Here is a 19,709-nt window from a genome sequence, read left to right as displayed (position 1 = left end):
GATATAGCTTCTCTACATGAGTGCCCCAACCCCGTGCGCTGGCATCTGTTGTAATGCAGACCACTGGGTCTTGCAGCCAATGGACCCCCCTTGAGAGGTTTGACATTGACAGCCACTAACATAGGGACACTTTCACTGTGTTTTCTTTATTCGTCTTTCTGTTCAGTAAAGACTGTTTTCTGTCCCAGGCTGAGGGGACTGACCTTTGTAAAGTCCTTGTTGGGGATTGAGCCAGTACCACCGCCTGGATACATGAAGATAGCTTCCCCACTAGGGACATGGCTGTTCGAATAGAGCAGGTTCTGAGCTTCATAATGACTTGATGAGTAGCTGCGGTTCCTTTAGCTTGGATATTGGGAGGTAGGAGTGTTGTCACTTTGAGTCAAGCAGGATTCCCAAAAAGGACTTTCTCTGGCTGGGGGTTGAGTCTAACTTCTCCCAATTGATAATCCAACCAGGTTATAGAAGGAGGTGGACCGTTATTGCCAGGTACTCGACTAGGAGCTCCCTGGTTTCTGCCATGACTAAGATGTCGTCCAGATAAGGCACAATTAAGATAGATTTCGGTCTTCAGCTGGCTGCCAGCTCTGCCATAATTTTGGTGAAAATGCAGGGGGCTGACAATATCCCAATTGGCAGGCAAGTAAATTGGAAGTGACTCGTTCTCCTTCCCATGCGCAGTGCGAATCTGAGGAGTTTCTGGGATTTGGCATGAATCAAGACATGAAAAAAGGCATCTTTTAAATATATGGATGCCATAAAAGCTCTTTTCTTTCTTAGTTTCACAGCAGAGGAAACTGACTCCTTTTTAAATCTCCTGTACCTTATGTGGGATTTCCTGCAGGGTTTTTTCATCAGAAAGAGCCTGGAGTAATGGCCTGTCAATATTTCTTCCTGGGAAACTGGAGTTACCACCTTCAGTTGCAGCAAATCCTGTACTTGCTGTTGGAGATTTAATTGATGAGCCTGACGTGGTCAAGAATTTTTGCTTGGGGCGAAATAGGAGCTCTATCTGCTACCCTTACTCTAGGATTTTGGGGGATCCAGGTGCTCTCACAAAATGGGGCCTACTGACTTGAGAAGGCCTGCAGTCTCACCCCTAGCAGAATGACATCATGGTCTTGGTTTGGAGAACTCCCCCTGATGTGGGTTAAGGAGGAAACCTCTCCCTCTGCCCCCTTTGGGGTAGCTCCAGTGGCCTGTGTTGCCTTTGCTTCTGTAAGGTTCTGATTACTGAGTTGAGGCCCAAAAAATAGATTTCCGCTTTTGTTGTCTCTCCTTGGGAAAGCCCCTTTTATATCAGCAACTTTTTCCAGGATCTTGTCTAGATATGGACCAAACAGAAATTGCCAGTGTTATGGTAATAAACGCAGCCTACACTGGGAGGTCAAGTTCTCCGACCTGGAATTGAGCTGTGGCACCCTTTGTGTAGAGTTGAATAAGGCCGCTGTGCGTGCTGACAGTTTCAGCGTTTGAGCTGATGTATCTGCTAAAAAAAATCTAGTCACCATTTTTAAAACTGGGAGCGAGTCAAGGATCTACTCTTTCAGAGTTGTGTTGCAGATATGCAACTCCAATTGGTTCAGCCGGATGTTCAGCATTATAGCCACGCAAGTAGCTGGCACTCCGGGTCTGAGCAGGCTAGAGGCTGCCTCCCAGGTCTTTTTTAGGAGGCTTTCCAGTCCATGGGCTCCTTTAGTTGGGTGGCATATTCAAAAGGCAGGGTCGTGTGTTTAGCTACCTTGGCTATAGGTATGTCCACTCTGGACACCTTTTCCCAATCTGTGCAGTCTTCCTCCGAAAAAGCATAGTGTTTTTCGATGCTTTTGGTAGAAAAATATCCCATATATGGTCTGTTCCATTCTTTTTAAATTAATTTGTGAGTGTTGGCATGGACTGGAAAGGTGATCATATGTCTCTCCCCATGGCTTCCAAAGACCTCGTCTTGAATGAAACGCGGCCTTTGAGAGTGGCTCTGACAGCTTTTATGAGCTCAGAAACGTCCCCCGAATTAAAGAGAAATTTTTTATAGTCATCCTCGTCTGAGGATTCTATGGGGTCTGCTTGCTGCTTGAAGTCTGAAAATACAGACTGAGTTGGAGCAGTTGCCATAGCTACTAGGTCTTATTCCATGTTTTGAAATAGATTTTAGTAGCGGGTGTCCTGAGACACAAGAGCGGAGCAGACCTCTTACCTAACCATTAGCCTGATGTCATCCATAAACCCCCGTATTCCTCCTTTATGACATTAGCTATGCATAATTTGCGGGCGGTAATTTTTTTAAGCATACTGCACATTATTTTAACCTTAGTTTTGCTGGTCTGTCTACCTTATTGTCCCCCTAGCAATAACAACAGGGAAAGAACGTATAAATATATAAACGTTTTTTAAAAAAATGAAAGTTTCAGAAGTGGTTACCCAACGGGCTACTAACGAACCCATAGGTAGCAGCTGATTCAGGCATGTCCAGTACTGGAGTACTCATGCTGAATGGTACAGTAGTACAGAAGATCCTCAGGAAGGGAGAACAGCTCCTGCCGACTCCGATCCATTGTGAGTATTCAGCTTTTCATGTTGGGACAGATCCCAACACCTCTCTAAATATCTGGCATGACAGGAAAAACACTGAGGAAGGTGGAAGAGGGAGAGAGCTTTAAACCTCTGTATTTTCCTGTCCTATCAGGAGAAGACAATCTCAGGTGGTGCGATCATGGAGACAATAAGGAAAATTATCTTATAACTCATTGAGGTTTTTTCTGTCTTCCTCTGGATCAACATTTTTCTGTCTTCCTCTGGAGAAATAGACCCAACTGGATGGAAATATGTCTTTTTTCAGCCGAAAATACTATGTTAGGCTGCATGTCCAGAGGTGATGATCCACCAGCGATTGGATGACGCTGTGTAAAGCTTTCCATAGCGTTTCTAAATTTGGAAAATATACCTAATCTGCAGAGGTTGAATAATTTTGACTGCAACTCTATGAATATAACAAATGACTTAATGCTTCATTCAGTACATAACAATATTCAGTTAGATTTAGCACCAGCTGATTATAATTGTGCAGTTAGTCTATGACTTATACTACAAAACTTTACATTTGTTCCACACATAATCTCAATTGCAAATTGGATGCCCCAAAAGGTGGAAGTGCAATACTATGATTCATGAAACCAGACACCATTTGTAACCTCTACCTACCATAGCCATCAATATGAAAAACAGCGTAGAGGAGTCTAGTAGAAAGCTGCATTACCATCTATAGAGAATTTGCGTTAATCTCAGCTTCACCTACCTGATGGTTCTCTGGGACACTTGGCTTTTCTTCTGGACAGTTCTGGGAATATAGATGGCTGGGACATTTCTCTGGTGGGTTTCTTTCGATGAGTCCATCTGTAGGAAACACACAGTCACAGAATAGATTATCTGCATGTAGGGTTGCCACCCGGCTGGTAGTTCACCAGCCTGGCCGGTATTTTTTTTTACTGGCCATATTACAGGCCGGTATTTTGGTCAGGCAGCAGTGGTGGCGAACCTATGGCATGTGTGCCAGAGGCGGCATGCAGAGCCCTTCCTGCTGGCACGCAGAGCCGCCAGCCGCACACCACGTTAGTGAATACCGGCAGGGGCCGCGACTCTCCTGACGGTATTCACTCAGCTGCACTGCTAGTGGTGCTGATCCCAGCGCACACTGTGACGTCTGTGTGCAGCCGGGATCCTTCTCCCTCTCCCCTGACATCTCCTAGGTTCTGCGAGAGCAGGGGAGGAAGCGTCCAGCAGCACAGTGACATAACAGTGAGCACCTGCGATTAGCGCTGCTGGCAGCGTGCCTGGCAGGGGTGCTTCCATGAAGAGGAGAAGGTAAGTATATGGGTCTCAAAGAGGCACTGTCACTACAGGGGGCTGCTGTGAGGTGTCACCATTATTACAGGGGGCCGCTGTGGGATGTCACTATTACTACAGGGGGCCGCTGTGGGATATCACCATTACTACAGGAGCCACTGTGGGGTGTCACTATTAATGCTGGGGCTGCTCTGTGGGGTGTCACTATAAATGCTGGGGCCGCTCTATGGTTACACTATTAATGCTGGGCCGCTCTGTGGGGTGTCATTACCACCACTGGGGGCCACTGTGAGATGTCACTATTACCACTGGAGCCGATCTGTAGGATGTCACTATTAACGCTGGGGCCGCTCTGGGGGAGGTCACACGTGCCTGCGTGTAGACTGTATGCGACGCGAACGTCTGCAGACTGCAACTTGTTCTTGCGAATAGATGACATTTAGTGAGATTCACACTAAATGTCATCTACTTGGGATAACACGCTGGCCTGGATCCCACGCATGCGCACAGCCGCTGGACGGGTTCCAGGAGAAAAAAAAAAGCTGTGATAGCCACGACCCTTTTTTTTTTTTTTTACCATGGACCGGTATTTTTTCGTGACAAAGGTGGCAACCCTATATGCATGTGATGAGCATATGATGGGCTCTAGGTGATGTGCAGCGACAGCCCCCCCCTTCTTACACTGCTGATCAGCCATTATATCCGTCTCTTCTGCTTCATCTTTAACCTCAACCTTTATAGCCTTCAGATTTTCACACTAAACAAAAGAAAAAAAAAGTAAAATGATCCTTGGTTCCATCACTTTATGGTCAGATTCTGGTAGGACATCAGCGTCATCTACCTGCTGGTTCTCTGGGACATTTTCCTCTCGGCAGTCCTGAGAATATGGATGGCTGGAACATCTCTCTGGTGGGTTTCCCCTACTGGAACCATCTATAGGAAATAACCAGAGACTGAATACATTATATATGTGACTATCTTATATATCTGTCTTTGTCCAAGTTAATTTGGTACAAATGTATACCGGTTGTTCGCACAGAAAAGTTTATAAAGTCATGGTTACTTCAGAGGAACAGAGGAATAGAATATGTATATACACAGACTGCATATACCAAAGTCCCTCTGCAGAATGTGCCACCCCTCTCACTCTCCTCACTTTTTACCCTTAAAAGGTAAAGCCCATTTTTATTCAAATTTACCCCCAGACTAGAGGTTGCAGCCCCTTCTTAGAGGCATGTTCCATCTCTGCAGTCCATCGCTGCTTCCTTACGTACTTTACAACCTTTCAGTATATGCACATAGAGGTCAGTTAGATTCTCCTCAGTATATACACATAGAGGTGAGGTAGATTCTCCTCAGTATATACACATAGAGGTGAGCTAGATTCTCCTCAGTATATACACATAGAGGGGAAGTAGGTTCTCCTCAGTATATACACATAGAGGGGAGGTAGATTCTCCTCATTATATACACATAGACGTGAGGTAGATTCTCCTCAGTATATACACCTGGAGGTGAGGTAGATTCTCCTCAGTATATACACATAGAGGGGAAGTAGGTTCTCCTCAGTATATACACATAGAGGGGAGGTAGATTCTCCTCATTATATACACATAGATGTGAGGTAGATTCTCCTCAGTGCATACACATAGAGGTGAGGTAGATTCTCCTCAGTATATACACATAGAGGGGAGGTAGATTCTCCTCATTATATACACATAGATGTGAGGTAGATTCTCCTCAGTATATACACATAGAGGGGAGGTAGATTCTCCTCAGTATATACACATAGAGGTGAGGTAGATTCTCCTCAGTATATACACATAGAGGGGAGGTAGATTCTCCTCAGTATATACACATAGAGGGGAGGTAGATTCTCCTCAGTATATACACATAGAGGGGAAGTAGATTCTCCTCAGTATATACACATAGAGGTGAGGTAGATTCTCCTCAGTATATACACATAGAGGTGAGGTAGATTCTCCTCAGTATATACACATAGAGGTGAGGTAGATTCCCCTTAGTATATACACATAGATGTGAGGTAGATTCCCCTTAGTATATACACATAGAGGTGAGGTAGATTCTCCTCAGTATATACACATAGAGGTGAGGTAGATTCTCCTCAGTATATACACAGAGGTGAGGTAGATTCTCCTCAGTATATACACATAGAGGGGAAGTAGGTTCTCCTCAGTATATACACAGAGGGGAAGTAGGTTCTCCTCAGTATATACACATAGAGGTGAGATAGATTCTCCTCAGTATACAACTCATTTCCCTAGGCTTTATGGTTTCTGAAAAAAAAAGAACTATATTGTGCATCGCAGATTTTCACGCTTAGAATTGAATATTGATATTGCAACCCCTTTGCTTTTTCTATTTTGGACGTAAAGAAGGGTCATGGCAAATTCCATGTTTGTGCAGTTCAGATGTGTGTTATTAGTTACATTACCTAGTGGGTCACTTACTTTTGAGCTTAGATTTGAATAATCAAGTTGTGACCCATTTACATTTACTATTTACGACCTAAAAAAATGGTTGTGTTGAAATTTCACATTTGTAGGACACTATGAAGTATCTGGCGTATTAGTGGCGAATCAGTATCTGTGCAGGCTTTGCCTATGTACACTACCGTTCAAAAGTTTGGGGTCACATTGAAATGTCCTTATTTTTGAAGGAAAAGCACTGTACTTTTCAATGAAGATAACTTTAAACTAGTCCTAACTTTAAACAAATGCACTCTATACATTGCTAATGTGGTAAATGACTATTCTAGCTGCAAATGCCTGTTTTTTTGTGCAAAATCTACAAAGGTGTATAGAGGCCCATTTCCAGCAACTATCACTCCAGTGTTCTAATGGTACAATGTGTTTGCTCATTGGCTCAGAAGGCTAATTGATGATTAGAAAACCCTTGTGCAATCATGTTCACACATCTGAAAACTGTCTAGCTTGTTACAGAAGCTACAAAACTAACCTTCCTGTGAGCAGATTGAGTTTCTGGAGCATCACATTTGTGGGGTCAATTAAACGCTCAAAATGGCCAGAAAAAGAGAACTTTCATCTGAAACTCGACAGTCTATTCTTCTTCTTAGAAATGAAGGCTATTCCATGCGAGAAATTGCTAAGAAATTGAAGATTTCCTACAACGGTGTGTACTATGCCCTTCAGAGGACAGCACAAACAGGCTCTAACCAGAGTAGAAAAAGAAGTGGGAGGCCGCGTTGCACAACTAAGCAAGAAGATAAGCACATTAGAGTCTCTAGTTTGAGAAACAGACGCCTCACAGGCACCCAACTGGCATCTTCATTAAATAGTACCCGCAAAACACCAGTGTCAACATCTACAGTGAAGAGGCGGCTGCGGGATTTTGGGCTTCAGGGCAGAGTGGCAAAGAAAAAGCCATATCTGAGACTGGCCAATAAAAGAAAAAGATTAAGATGGGCAAAAGAACACAGACATTGGCCAGAGGAAGACTGGAAAAAAGTGTTGTGGACGGATGAATCCAAGTTTGAGGTGTTTGGATCACAAAGAAGAACGTTTGTGAGACGCAGAACAAATGAAAAGATGCTGGAAGAATGCCTGACGCCATCTGTTAAGCATGGTGGAGGTAATGTGATGGTCTGGGGTTGCTTTGGTGCTGGTAAGGTGGGAGATTTGTACAGGGTAAAAGGGATTCTGCATAAGGAAGGCTATCACTCCATTTTGCAACGCCATGCCATACCCAGTGGACAGCGCTTGATTGGAACCAATTTCATCCTACAACAGGACAATGACCCTAAACACACCTCCAAATTGTGCAAGAACTATTTACAGCAGAAGCAGGCAGCTGGTATTCTATCGGTAATGGAGTGGCCAGCGCAGTCACCAGATCTGAACCCCATTGAGCTGTTGTGGGAGCAGTTTGACCGTATGGTACGCCAGAAGTGCCCATCCAACCAATCCAACTTGTGGGAGATGCTTCTAGAAGCGTGGGGTGCAATTTCACAAGCTTACCTCCACAAATTAACAGCTAGAATGTCAAAGGTGTGCAATGCTGTAATTGCTGCAAAAGGAGGATTCTTTGACGAAAGCAAAGTTTGATGTAAAAACAATGTTATTTCAAATACAAATCATTATTTCTAACCTTGTCAATGTCTTGACTCTATTTTCTATTCATTTCACAACGCATGGTGGTGAATAAGTGTGACTTTTCATGGAAAACACAAAATTGTTTGGGTGACCCCAAACTTTTGAACGGTAGTGTATATATATTAATAAGTGAATTTAGGAAACTCTCGTACTTGCTTTCCCCTCTATTTTCAAGAGAGGTCTCCTCTTATCCAGAGATCTGAGTGGCTGGTGGTCCTTTAACGTGGCGTCCTTGAACACATCGAGCTGTCCCTCTAAATACTCGCACTCTTACATTGAGAACTAGTCAGCTCTACTCTGCTGTATTTAGTGGTTACTACTCACCTGGGCGGTTACCTGTAGGAATCTCCTCTTTACACCACTGATCACCCCTCACATTTGTCTCTGTAGTATTAATATTGGTCAGATCTTCATCCTGATACAAAAGCTGTGAGACAAATATTGTAAAAGTCAGAAGACGGTTGGAGAAGTCGTGTGGAAGGTTTTACATGACACAAAAAGATCATTAATCATCATGACGACCAAAAATGACCTGACAGCAGTAGTTATCAGAGTCATGTCACAGTGGATCCATTTATAGGCTACAATTGCTCCTTAAAGAGATTCTGTCAGCAGCTTCATGAAGTTTGCTTTTGAGCTGAGCTCTGAGTCACGGAGGGGGGAGTGCTGGCTTTTCCCTCCCACAGCTCTCTCCCCTTTAATGTACAGGTAGATACCTATCACTCTGTATGCTGGGAGAGGCCAGCATGCCCTTCCTCCATGATTTTGAGCTCATCTGCAAGTCAAACTTCATGAAGTCGGGCCAGGCACTGTCCTCCAGGCATTTGGCGTTCACATTCTGAGTGCCATGATGCCAGGAGTTCACTTTCAGTTTCTTCCTAGTGAGCTCTAGTGGTAAGATCTCGAAAACAAATTCCATATTTCCTGACATTTTTACAATAAAATTTAGAGCTTATTTAACTTCACTATATAGCTGTGTGAAGTTATTTTGGTTTGTTCTCGAGTTAGAGATCTATAGAAGGTTCAATAGAAAACTTATTTTCCTATTGGGCTTTGTTCTAACTTCTCTGACATTATTTGGAGATTCCCAAGGAGATTTCTCTAGCTTTATCTCTATCTGCCCAAAGTTGTGTTCCATGTGTCCTCAGGAGGCAGAGTCTCCTACTGGAAAGTGAGATCTTTTATTTCTTTATGTGCTACTATTGTAATGTTTTAGACATATGAGTAAGAGGTTGATTGAGATAAGCTGAACTCATTGATGCTCGTCAATGAGAATAAAGACTAACCAGTAGCTTTCTGGTAGCTTAACCATAGAGGGTCTTGCAGGTGTCCACGATTCTCAATTGAGATACATGATTGGGGTACTTGGGGAAGGCCGAGGCATTACATTTTAATTGGGTACTGAGGCTATCCATGTGAAGTCATATCTCCCTTATGGAACGAACTATGATTATCACCCTGGATCATTCAGAGGTCCAAGGGAATTGTCTTAGGTTCTCACCACTGGGAAATGCAGAAGTGACAGTTTTGCTCAATGAGTCTAGTCAGGGCCTCTTGCATATAAATAGTGTTCAAAATGAATGGGAGACACATATAACAGCTTGGAGGTATTTAAGCACTTTGCCAATCACTGACATGCTTCTTTATTTTCTGTAGCTACTTTCCATTGCCTGATGGCCATTCCCATGTCCTTCTTGATGCTGTCCAGCAAACATGTCCTTATCATGTGTCCAAAGTATAGAGGTTGAAAAAAAAAAAAGATGATGCATTCTTGTCTTGTGCCATTTTAGATCCTGAACCAATCTGTATCCCCATACCTGGTGCTCACTGTGGCTTCTTGATTGTTGTAGAGGGCCCTAAAATGAATATGACTCCATGTTCTATCCGATGTGTAGCCATTTTGTTTGCAAGCAGCTATCTTCTGTGTCAATTATTTTGTACTTTTCCTTTTTCAAAATTTGCTAAAATGTATTGGAGAATATGAAGGGACCTCGATGAGTAGAACATGTCAAGGCCCAAGAATGAATGTCTCAGGTCATTCGACCCTGTTCTCCCGTATCTCTAAAAAATTATTGTTTATAATTAAAGTACCTTTGTGTTCAGAGAAGTTAATCATGTAGGATTTTATTGTGTCTGCACTGCTTTCCCTTAAGGAATTTAACATTTTTAAATTGCTGATCTTGCATGTTTAGGTTTCTTTGACTAATGATAATAAATTAATTATAATAGATTTGAATAATTGTAATTAGATCATGTGCCTCTACCCGAACTCAAATAATCTTAAGAATTTGGAATCTAAAAGCATATTGCATGGCAAATTTTGATTTTTGCACTAACAAATGTGTTCAGGTGTGCTAGTACTTCTACCTCCTTCAGTGCTTTCCAAAACTTAACATGCTAAACAAGGTTAAAAGCCTTGGAATAAAACAAAACAAAAAAAAATAGAGGGAGCGCTTCCTAGAGAAGTCACTAAAAACAAGAACAACTTCCTTAAATTAGCCTATAAAAAGGGCAATGCTAGGGAATTACTTGCCATTGTGAAACAGTTGAAGAAGCCTCCCCCCCCTTCCCCGCCAATCAGACATCAGGGATCATGATGGGAATAATATAAGTGACTAGCAGAATATATGAAGAAGAGATGGAAAGAATATACAGAAGAACTGTCACCAGCAGATGAACATGGGGAAAATGGCTTTTAAATGTTTCCTCTTATTCCCTTCTGTAAATTTGTTTTTATGTAGTTTTTTTGTGGTTTTTACACTGGTTCATATTCTTTCCATTCAGGTCCCTACATGACTGAATCTAGAAACAGACCTGCTTAAAAGTGAAGTGGCAATGAGGCAAAGCACTTGGCATTGATGAAATCCCTGCAGAGCCACTCTAACTAGTCCCAAGAGCTACACTGACAACAGGATGCTAAACAATCTGGAGGACCTGCATGTGGCAAAGGATTCGAAAAGACCAGTTTTCATCCCACTGCCAAGGAATGGCAATGTTAAGGACTGTAGAAACTATACAACAATCGCTTGGATTCCCCAAATCATTCCAGCCTGCTACCTCATTTTATGTGACCCAACGGCTGTGTTGCAACCTAACAGGCATTTCACTTGCCCAGCCTGCAGCTGCAGCATGGTGGTGGTATTACTACTAGGGCCAATATAATGGATACTATTACTACAGGGGGTCACTATTAATATACAGTCTTACAATTACAATCGTCCCATTGAAGGCAACCATAAGACTGATGTGGCCCTTGGTGAAATGAGTTTGACACAACTGATCTAATATCTTTGGTCAGCTGTAATCCTGCCATCTCCACCAGCCTCATCACACAAGTAGAAGACATAAAATAAGACTGAAGACAAGAGCTTCACAGCCTTCTACAGATCAGAGGAACATCTTCACCTACCTGATGGTCCTGTGGAAGAAGAGGATGGGGACATCTCTCTGGTGGGCTTCTCTTACTGGATGGAACTGGAGGAAACACAGACAGACACTGAAGTCATTCTTTACATACAGATAATAAAGCCCCCGTGGATTTAGTCCTGTCTATTACCTGGTGATGGGAGCGGCTGGCGGGTCTCCATCATGGCCTCCTTGTACAGATCCTTGTGTCCTTCTAAATACTCCCACTCCTCCATGGAGAAATAGACAGCGACATCCTGACACCTTATAGGAACCTGACAACACAATATACAGTCATCACCCAGAAGCCTCCAGTGCTGTTACTGTATAATGTCCCAGCATTCCCTGCAGCGTCACCTCTCCAGTCAGCAGTTCAATCATCTTGTTGGTGAGTTCTAGAATCTTCTGTACATTGATGTCCTCATGCATCAAGGGGTGAGGTGGGGGCCCCATGATTGGGCTCAGGGGTCTTACACATGCATCACACAGAGGGGCCCGACAGCCATCACTAGAGGTCTTCTTCACTACTGTGTAATCCTGTATGTGGGGAGACATTATTAAATATCACTATTAGGTAGAGGTAAATATCAGAAGCGGCGCTCCAATGGTGTACAAGGGAATAATAGAATATAGAAAGGGACTCACCGCAACTGCACCGGTCTTGTGATAAAGACCGGTCAGTTCGTTGGTCCACTGAGGCTCTTTAGGAGACCAGATTTATGGCAATATGTATTGATGGTCCTAGAACATCCCCTAAGGGAGAGCTGCAGCGAGCGACTCCGAAACAACCGTGTCAAGGAGGAAGAAGATGTATGTTAAGAAAGACAAAAAACTCACTTTATGCGCTCCATCAAAAATTAGCAAGATGTAATAGTCTTACTTGTTGTGGGGTGCCTGGATTCCTGGCACCCCCAAAATCCCCGGAAGTAGAGAAGTTTCAACGATGCAGGAATATTTTGTTGTGGGGTGCCTGGATTCCTGGCACCCCCAAAATCCCCGGAAGCAGAGAAGTTTCAACGATGCAGGAATATTCTTTAAAAGGATTTATTGGATAAAAGAACAGGTGAGTGGGCGTTGCAACGCGTTTCGGCTTGTGTCAAGCCTTTATCAAGCATGGGGAACAGTAGGGAGATGGTCCCCTTCCTGTCCCTCCCCTTCCCTTTACCCTCTGTGTATGCTTTTGCTATAAATGGAGACCATCTCACCTGTTCTTTTATCCAATAAATCCTTTTAAAGAATATTCCTGCATCGTTGAAACTTCTCTGCTTCCGGGGATTTTGGGGGTGCCAGGAATCCAGGCACCCCACAACAAAATATTCCTGCATCGTTGAAACTTCTCTGCTTCCGGGGATTTTGGGGGTGCCAGGAATCCAGGCACCCCACAACAAGTAAGACTATTACATCTTGCTAATTTTTGATGGAGCGCATAAAGTGAGTTTTTTGTCTTTCTTAACATACAAATATCACTATTAGAGATGAGCGAGCGTACTCGCCAAGGGCAAATACTCGAGCAAGTATTGCCTTTTGCGAGTACCTGCCCGCTCGTTTCAAAAGATTCGGGTGCCGGCGGGGGTGAGCGGTAAGTTGTGGGAGTGAGCAGGGGGGGAGGGGGGGGGGGAGAGATCTTCCCCAGTTCCTCGCCGATCTCCCCGCCCCCCACCGGCAACCGAATCTTTTCAGACGAGCGGGCAGCTATTCGCAAAAGGCAATACTTGCTCGAGTATTTGCCCTTAGCGAGTATGCTCGCTCATCTCTAATCATTATATATATTTCAAGAGTCCATCACCTCTCCAGTGATATCTTTTATTACCATAGATAAGAATGATGTAATGTGACATCATCAGAATCTCTCACCTCCCCAGTCAGCTGGTAGAGTATCTCTAGGGTGAGGTTGAATACACTCTCCGCCATCTTGTTTTTGTCCTTCTCCATCTTTGATGAATTAGTCCTGTAGGAACCTGAATGGAAAGAATATGAACCAATCTGAAAAAAATCGCAAGAAAAACTACATAAAAACAAATTTACTGGAGGGAATAAGTGGAAACATTTAAAAGCAATTTTTCATTAGTTGAAATTGCTTCACAACTACTGTGTCCTTCTTGGCCTTGTACTGCCCCGGACATGTGACTGCTCTAGCCCATCACTGGCTATAAAGGTCAGCTCTGTGGCCAGGGATTGGCTGCAGCAGTGACATTGTCAGCCGTAACCAGTAGAAACAGTGTTGTTGTGAATCAAGTAATGGGAAAACACCTTTAATATAAAAGTATTAAAATGAAGCTGTCAGAGTTTTATGATGCGTGAACTACAGGCAACACAAAGTCCTGACAGGATTCTCCTCACCCGGATCAGCTGGACTGATAGCCGACCCAGGCAAGGAGAATTCGGCAGCGACCGCCCCACTGACTCTTCTCCAAGCTGCTTTTTACAGGGTTTTCTCTGAAGCGCTGCAGTGTTTTAGAGCACAATATAGATGTCTGCTATAAGAAATTTTATAAAAACATTTGCTGGAATTATTTTTAAAAATGTAATTCTGTCGTAGTTTGAGTTTCGTATTTTGGGGTGCTGAATTCAGTGAGAGAATCAGATTCTATCTATCGCGTTACATTTCTGAGATACATAGCACTATTACATAGACAATAATACAGTATCGCCAAATATTGTCTGGTTGTAAATACAAAAAAAAATTATAACACTCAGTAATGTATTTGTGAATGAAACTCAAAAACATGGATATGCTGAGGGAAGAATGAAGAGAAGTGGTTCCTGCAGATTACAACAAACACTAAACAGCAGTACAGATAGGCCGGCTGTCCACGGGCTTTGCGAAGTCCCGCGGCAGATCTCCGCCGCATAAGCTGTCGCCCGGCAGCAGAAGCCGCCGCCGAATATTCGCCAGTCAGCACTATCTAATGGATAGGCTGGCCGCGGAGAATGGGGGCAATTCACAGCACAGCTTTCATTTACCTCACAGTATAACACCAATCACAGCGCAGCTTTCATTTACCTTACAGTATAACACCAATCACAGCACAGCTTTCATTTACCTCACAGTATAACACCAATCACAGCGCAGCTTTCATTTACCTCACAGTATAACACCAATCACAGCGCAGCTTTCATTTACCTTACAGTATAACACCAATCACAGCACAGCTTTCATTTACCTCACAGTATAACACCAATCACAGCGTAGCTTTCATTTACCTCACAGTATAACACCAATCACAGCGCAGCTTTCATTTACCTCAGAGTATAACACCAATCACAGCGTAGCTTTCATTTACCTCACAGTATAACAACAATCACAGCACAGTTTTCATTTACCTCACAGTATATTACCAATCACAGCACAGCTTTCATTTACCTCACAGTATAACACCAATCACAGCACAGCTTTCATTTACCTCAGAGTATAACACCAATCACAGCACAGCTTCCATTTACCTCACAGTATAACACCAATCACAGCACAGCTTTCATTTACCTCAGAGTATAACACCAATCACAGCGCAGCTTTCATTTACCTTACAGTATAACACCAATCACAGCGCAGCTATCATTTACCTCACAGTATAACACCAATCACAGCACAGCTTCCATTTACCTCACAGTATAACACCAATCACAGCACAGCTATCATTTACCTCACAGTATAACACCAATCACAGCACAGCTTCCATTTACCTCACAGTATAACACCAATCACAGCACAGCTATCATTTACCTCACAGTATAACACCAATCACAGCGCAGCTTCCATTTACCTCACAGTATAACACCAATCACAGCACAGCTTTCATTTACCTCACAGTATAACACCAATCACAGCACAGCTTTCATTTACCTCACAGTATAATACCAATCACAGCGCAGCTTTCATTTACCTCACAGTATAATACCAATCACAGCGCAGCTTTCATTTACCTCACAGTCTAACACCAATCATATCACAGCTTTCATTTACCTCACAGTATAATACCAATCACAGCGCAGCTTTCATTTACCTCACAGTATAATACCAATCACAGCGCAGCTTTCATTTACCTCACAGTATAACACCAATCACATCACAGCTTTCATTTACCTCACAGTATAACACCAATCACAGCACAGCTTTCATTTACCTCACAGTATAACACCAATTACAGCACGACTGTCATTTACCTCACAGTATAACACCAATTACAGCGCAGCTTCCATTTACCCCACAGTATAACACCAATCACAGCACAGCTATCATTTACCTCACAGTATAACACCAATCACAGCACAGCTTTCATTTACCTCACAGTATAACATTAATCACAGCGCAGCTTTCATTTACCTCACAGTATAACACCAATCACAGCACAGCTTTCATTTACCTCACAGTATAATACCAATCACAGCGCAGCTTTCATTTACCTCACAGTCTAACACCAATCACAGCACAGCTTTCATTTACCTCACAGTATAACACCAATCACAGCACAGCTTTCATTTACCTCACAGTATAACACCAATCACAGCACAGCTTCCATTTACCCAACAGTATAACACCAATCACAGCACAGCTCTCATTTACCTCACAGTATAACACCAATCACAGCACAGCTTTCATTTACCTCACAGTATAACACTAATCACAGCGCAGCTTTCATTTACCTCAGCAGTATAACACCAATCACAGCACAGCTTTCATTTACCTCACAGTATAACACTAATCACAGCACAGCTTTCATTTACCTCACAGTATAACACCAATCACAGCACAGCTACCATTTACCTCACAGTATAACACCAATCACAGCACAGCTTTCATTTACCTCACAGTATAACACTAATTACAGCGCAGCTTTCATTTAGCTCACAGTATAACACCAATCACAGCACAGCTATCATTTACCCCACAGTATAACACCAATCACAGCACAGCTATCATTTACCCCACAGTATAACACCAATCACAGAGCAGCTTTCATTTACCTCACAGTCTAACACCAATCATATCACAGCTTTCATTTACCTCACAGTATAATACCAATCACAGCGTAGCTTCCATTTACCTCACAGTATAACACCAATCACAGCACAGCTTTCATTTACCTCACAGTATAATACCAATCACAGCGCAGCTTTCATTTACCTCACAGTATAATACCAATCACAGCGCAGCTTTCATTTACCTCACAGTCTAACACCAATCATATCACAGCTTTCATTTACCTCACAGTATAATACCAATCACAGCGCAGCTTTCATTTACCTCACAGTATAATACCAATCACAGCGCAGCTTTCATTTACCTCACAGTATAACACCAATCACATCACAGCTTTCATTTACCTCACAGTATAACACCAATCACAGCACAGCTTTCATTTACCTCACAGTATAACACCAATTACAGCACGACTGTCATTTACCTCACAGTATAACACCAATTACAGCGCAGCTTCCATTTACCCCACAGTATAACACCAATTACAGCGCAGCTTCCATTTACCCCACAGTATAACACCAATCACAGCACAGCTATCATTTACCTCACAGTATAACACCAATCACAGCGCAGCTTTCATTTACCTCACAGTATAACACCAATCACAGCACAGCTTTCATTTACCTCACAGTATAATACCAATCACAGCGCAGCTTTCATTTACCTCACAGTCTAACACCAATCACAGCACAGCTTTCATTTACCTCACAGTATAACACCAATCACAGCACAGCTTTCATTTACCTCACAGTATAACACCAATCACAGCACAGCTTTCATTTACCTCACAGTATAACACCAATCACAGCACAGCTTCCATTTACCCAACAGTATAACACCAATCACAGCACAGCTCTCATTTACCTCACAGTATAACACCAATCACAGCACAGCTTTCATTTACCTCACAGTATAACACTAATCACAGCGCAGCTTTCATTTACCTCACAGTATAACACCAATCACAGCACAGCTACCATTTACCTCACAGTATAACACCAATCACAGCACAGCTTTCATTTACCTCACAGTATAACACTAATTACAGCGCAGCTTTCATTTAGCTCACAGTATAACACCAATCACAGCACAGCTATCATTTACCCCACAGTATAACACCAATCACAGAGCAGCTTTCATTTACCTCACAGTCTAACACCAATCACAACACAGCTTTCATTTACCTAACAGTATATTACCAATCACAGCACAGCTTTCATTTACCTCACAGTATAACACCAATCACAGCACAGCTTTCATTTACCTCACAGTATAACACCAATCACAGCACAGCTTTCATTTACCTCACAGTATAACACTAATCACAGCACAGCTTTCATTTAGCTCACAGTATAACACTAATCACAGCACAGCTTTCATTTACCTCACAGTATAACACCAATCACAGCACGGCTGTCATTTACCTCACAGTATAACACCAATCACAACACAGCTTTCATTTACCTCACAGTATATTACCAATCACAGCACAGCTTTCATTTACCTCACAGTATAACACCAATCACAGCACAGCTATCATTTACCTCACAGTATAACACCAATCACAACACAGCTTTCATTTACCTCACAGTATAACACCAATCACAGCACAGCTTCCATTTACCTCACAGTATATTACCAATCACAGAACAGCTTTCATTTACCTCACAGTATAACACCAATCACAGCACAGCTATCATTTACCTCACAGTATAACACCAATCACAACACAGCTTTCATTTACCTCACAGTATATTACCAATCACAGCACAGCTTTCATTTACCTCACAGTATAACACCAATCACAGCACAGCTATCATTTACCTCACAGTATAACACCAATCACAGCACAGCTTTCATTTACCTCACAGTATAACACCAATCACAGAGCAGCTTTCATTTACCTCACAGTATAACACCAATCACAGCACAGCTTTCATTTACCTCACAGTATAACACCAATCACAGCACAGCTTTCATTTACCTCACAGTATAACACCAATCACAGCACAGCTTTCATTTACCTCACAGTATAACACCAATCACAGCACAGCTTTCATTTACCTCACAGTATAACACTAAACACAGCGCAGCTTTCATTTACCTCACAGTATAAAACTAATCACAGCACAGCTATCATTTACCTCACAGTATAACACTAATTACAGCGCAGCTTTCATTTACCTCACAGTATAACACCAATCACAGCACAGCTTCCATTTACCCCACAGTATAACACCAATCACAGCACAGCTATCATTTACCTCACAGTATAACACCAATCACAACACAGCTTTCATTTACCTCACAGTATAACACTAATTACAGCGCAGCTTTCATTTACCTCACAGTATAACACCAATCACAGCACAGCTATCATTTACCTCACAGTATAACACCAATCACAGCGCAGCTATCATTTACCTCACAGTATAACACCAATTACAGCGCAGCTTCCATTTACCTCACAGTATAACACCAATCACAGCACAGCTTTCATTTACCTCACAGTATAACACCAATCACAGCACAGCTTTCATTTACCTCATAGTATAACACTAATCACAGCACAGCTTCCATTTACCCCACAGTATAACACCAATCACAGCACAGCTATCATTTACCTCACAGTATAACACCAATCACAGCGCAGCTTTCATTTACCTCACAGTATAACACTAATTACAGCGCAGCTTTCATTTAGCTCACAGTATAACACCAATCACAGCGCAGCTTTCATTTACCTCACAGTATAACACTAATTACAGCGCAGCTTTCATTTAGCTCACAGTATAACACCAATCACAGCACAGCTATCATTTACCTCACAGTATAACACCAATCACAGCACAGCTATCATTTACCTCACAGTATAACACTAATTACAGCGCAGCTTTCATTTACCTCACAGTATAACACCAATCACAGCACAGCTTCCATTTACCCCAAAGTATAACACCAATCACAGCACAGCTTTCATTTACCCCACAGTATAACACCAATCACAGCACAGCTATCATTTACCTCACAGTATAACACCAATCACAGCACAGCTTTCATTTACCTCACAGTATAACACTAATTACAGCGCAGCTATCATTTACCTCACAGTATAACACCAATCACAGCACAGCTTTCATTTACCTCACAGTATAACACCAATCACAGCACAGCTTCCATTTACCCCACAGTATAACACCAATCACAGCACAGCTATCATTTACCTCACAGTATAACACCAATCACAGCACAGCTTCCATTTACCCCACAGTATAACACCAATCACAGCACAGCTATCATTTACCTCACAGTATAACACCAATCACAGCACAGCTTTCATTTACCTCACA

At 42.5% G+C, this 19,709-nt stretch overlaps 1 protein-coding gene across 1 annotated transcript in view; it reads right to left on the bottom strand.

Annotated features, from left to right (window-relative positions):
* The window catches only part of LOC136627344 (zinc finger protein 345-like), a 501,744-nt gene that overhangs the window by 133,679 nt on the left and 348,356 nt on the right, over positions 1–19,709 (bottom strand). Inside the window, exons 10-13 of the mRNA XM_066602359.1 lie at positions 8,298–8,400; positions 4,682–4,773; positions 4,522–4,597; positions 3,293–3,390 (exon numbers count right to left, since the gene is read on the bottom strand). Coding sequence (XP_066458456.1) covers positions 3,293–3,390; positions 4,522–4,597; positions 4,682–4,773; positions 8,298–8,400 — 369 coding nt within the window. The remainder of the gene's footprint in view (positions 1–3,292; positions 3,391–4,521; positions 4,598–4,681; positions 4,774–8,297; positions 8,401–19,709) is intronic.

This window comes from Eleutherodactylus coqui, chromosome 5 (assembly GCF_035609145.1).
Source record: "Eleutherodactylus coqui strain aEleCoq1 chromosome 5, aEleCoq1.hap1, whole genome shotgun sequence".
Classification (NCBI taxonomy): Eukaryota; Metazoa; Chordata; class Amphibia; order Anura; family Eleutherodactylidae; genus Eleutherodactylus; species Eleutherodactylus coqui.
The sequence above is the reverse complement of the archived record's forward strand: the minus strand, read 5'-3'. Positions and strand labels throughout refer to the sequence as shown.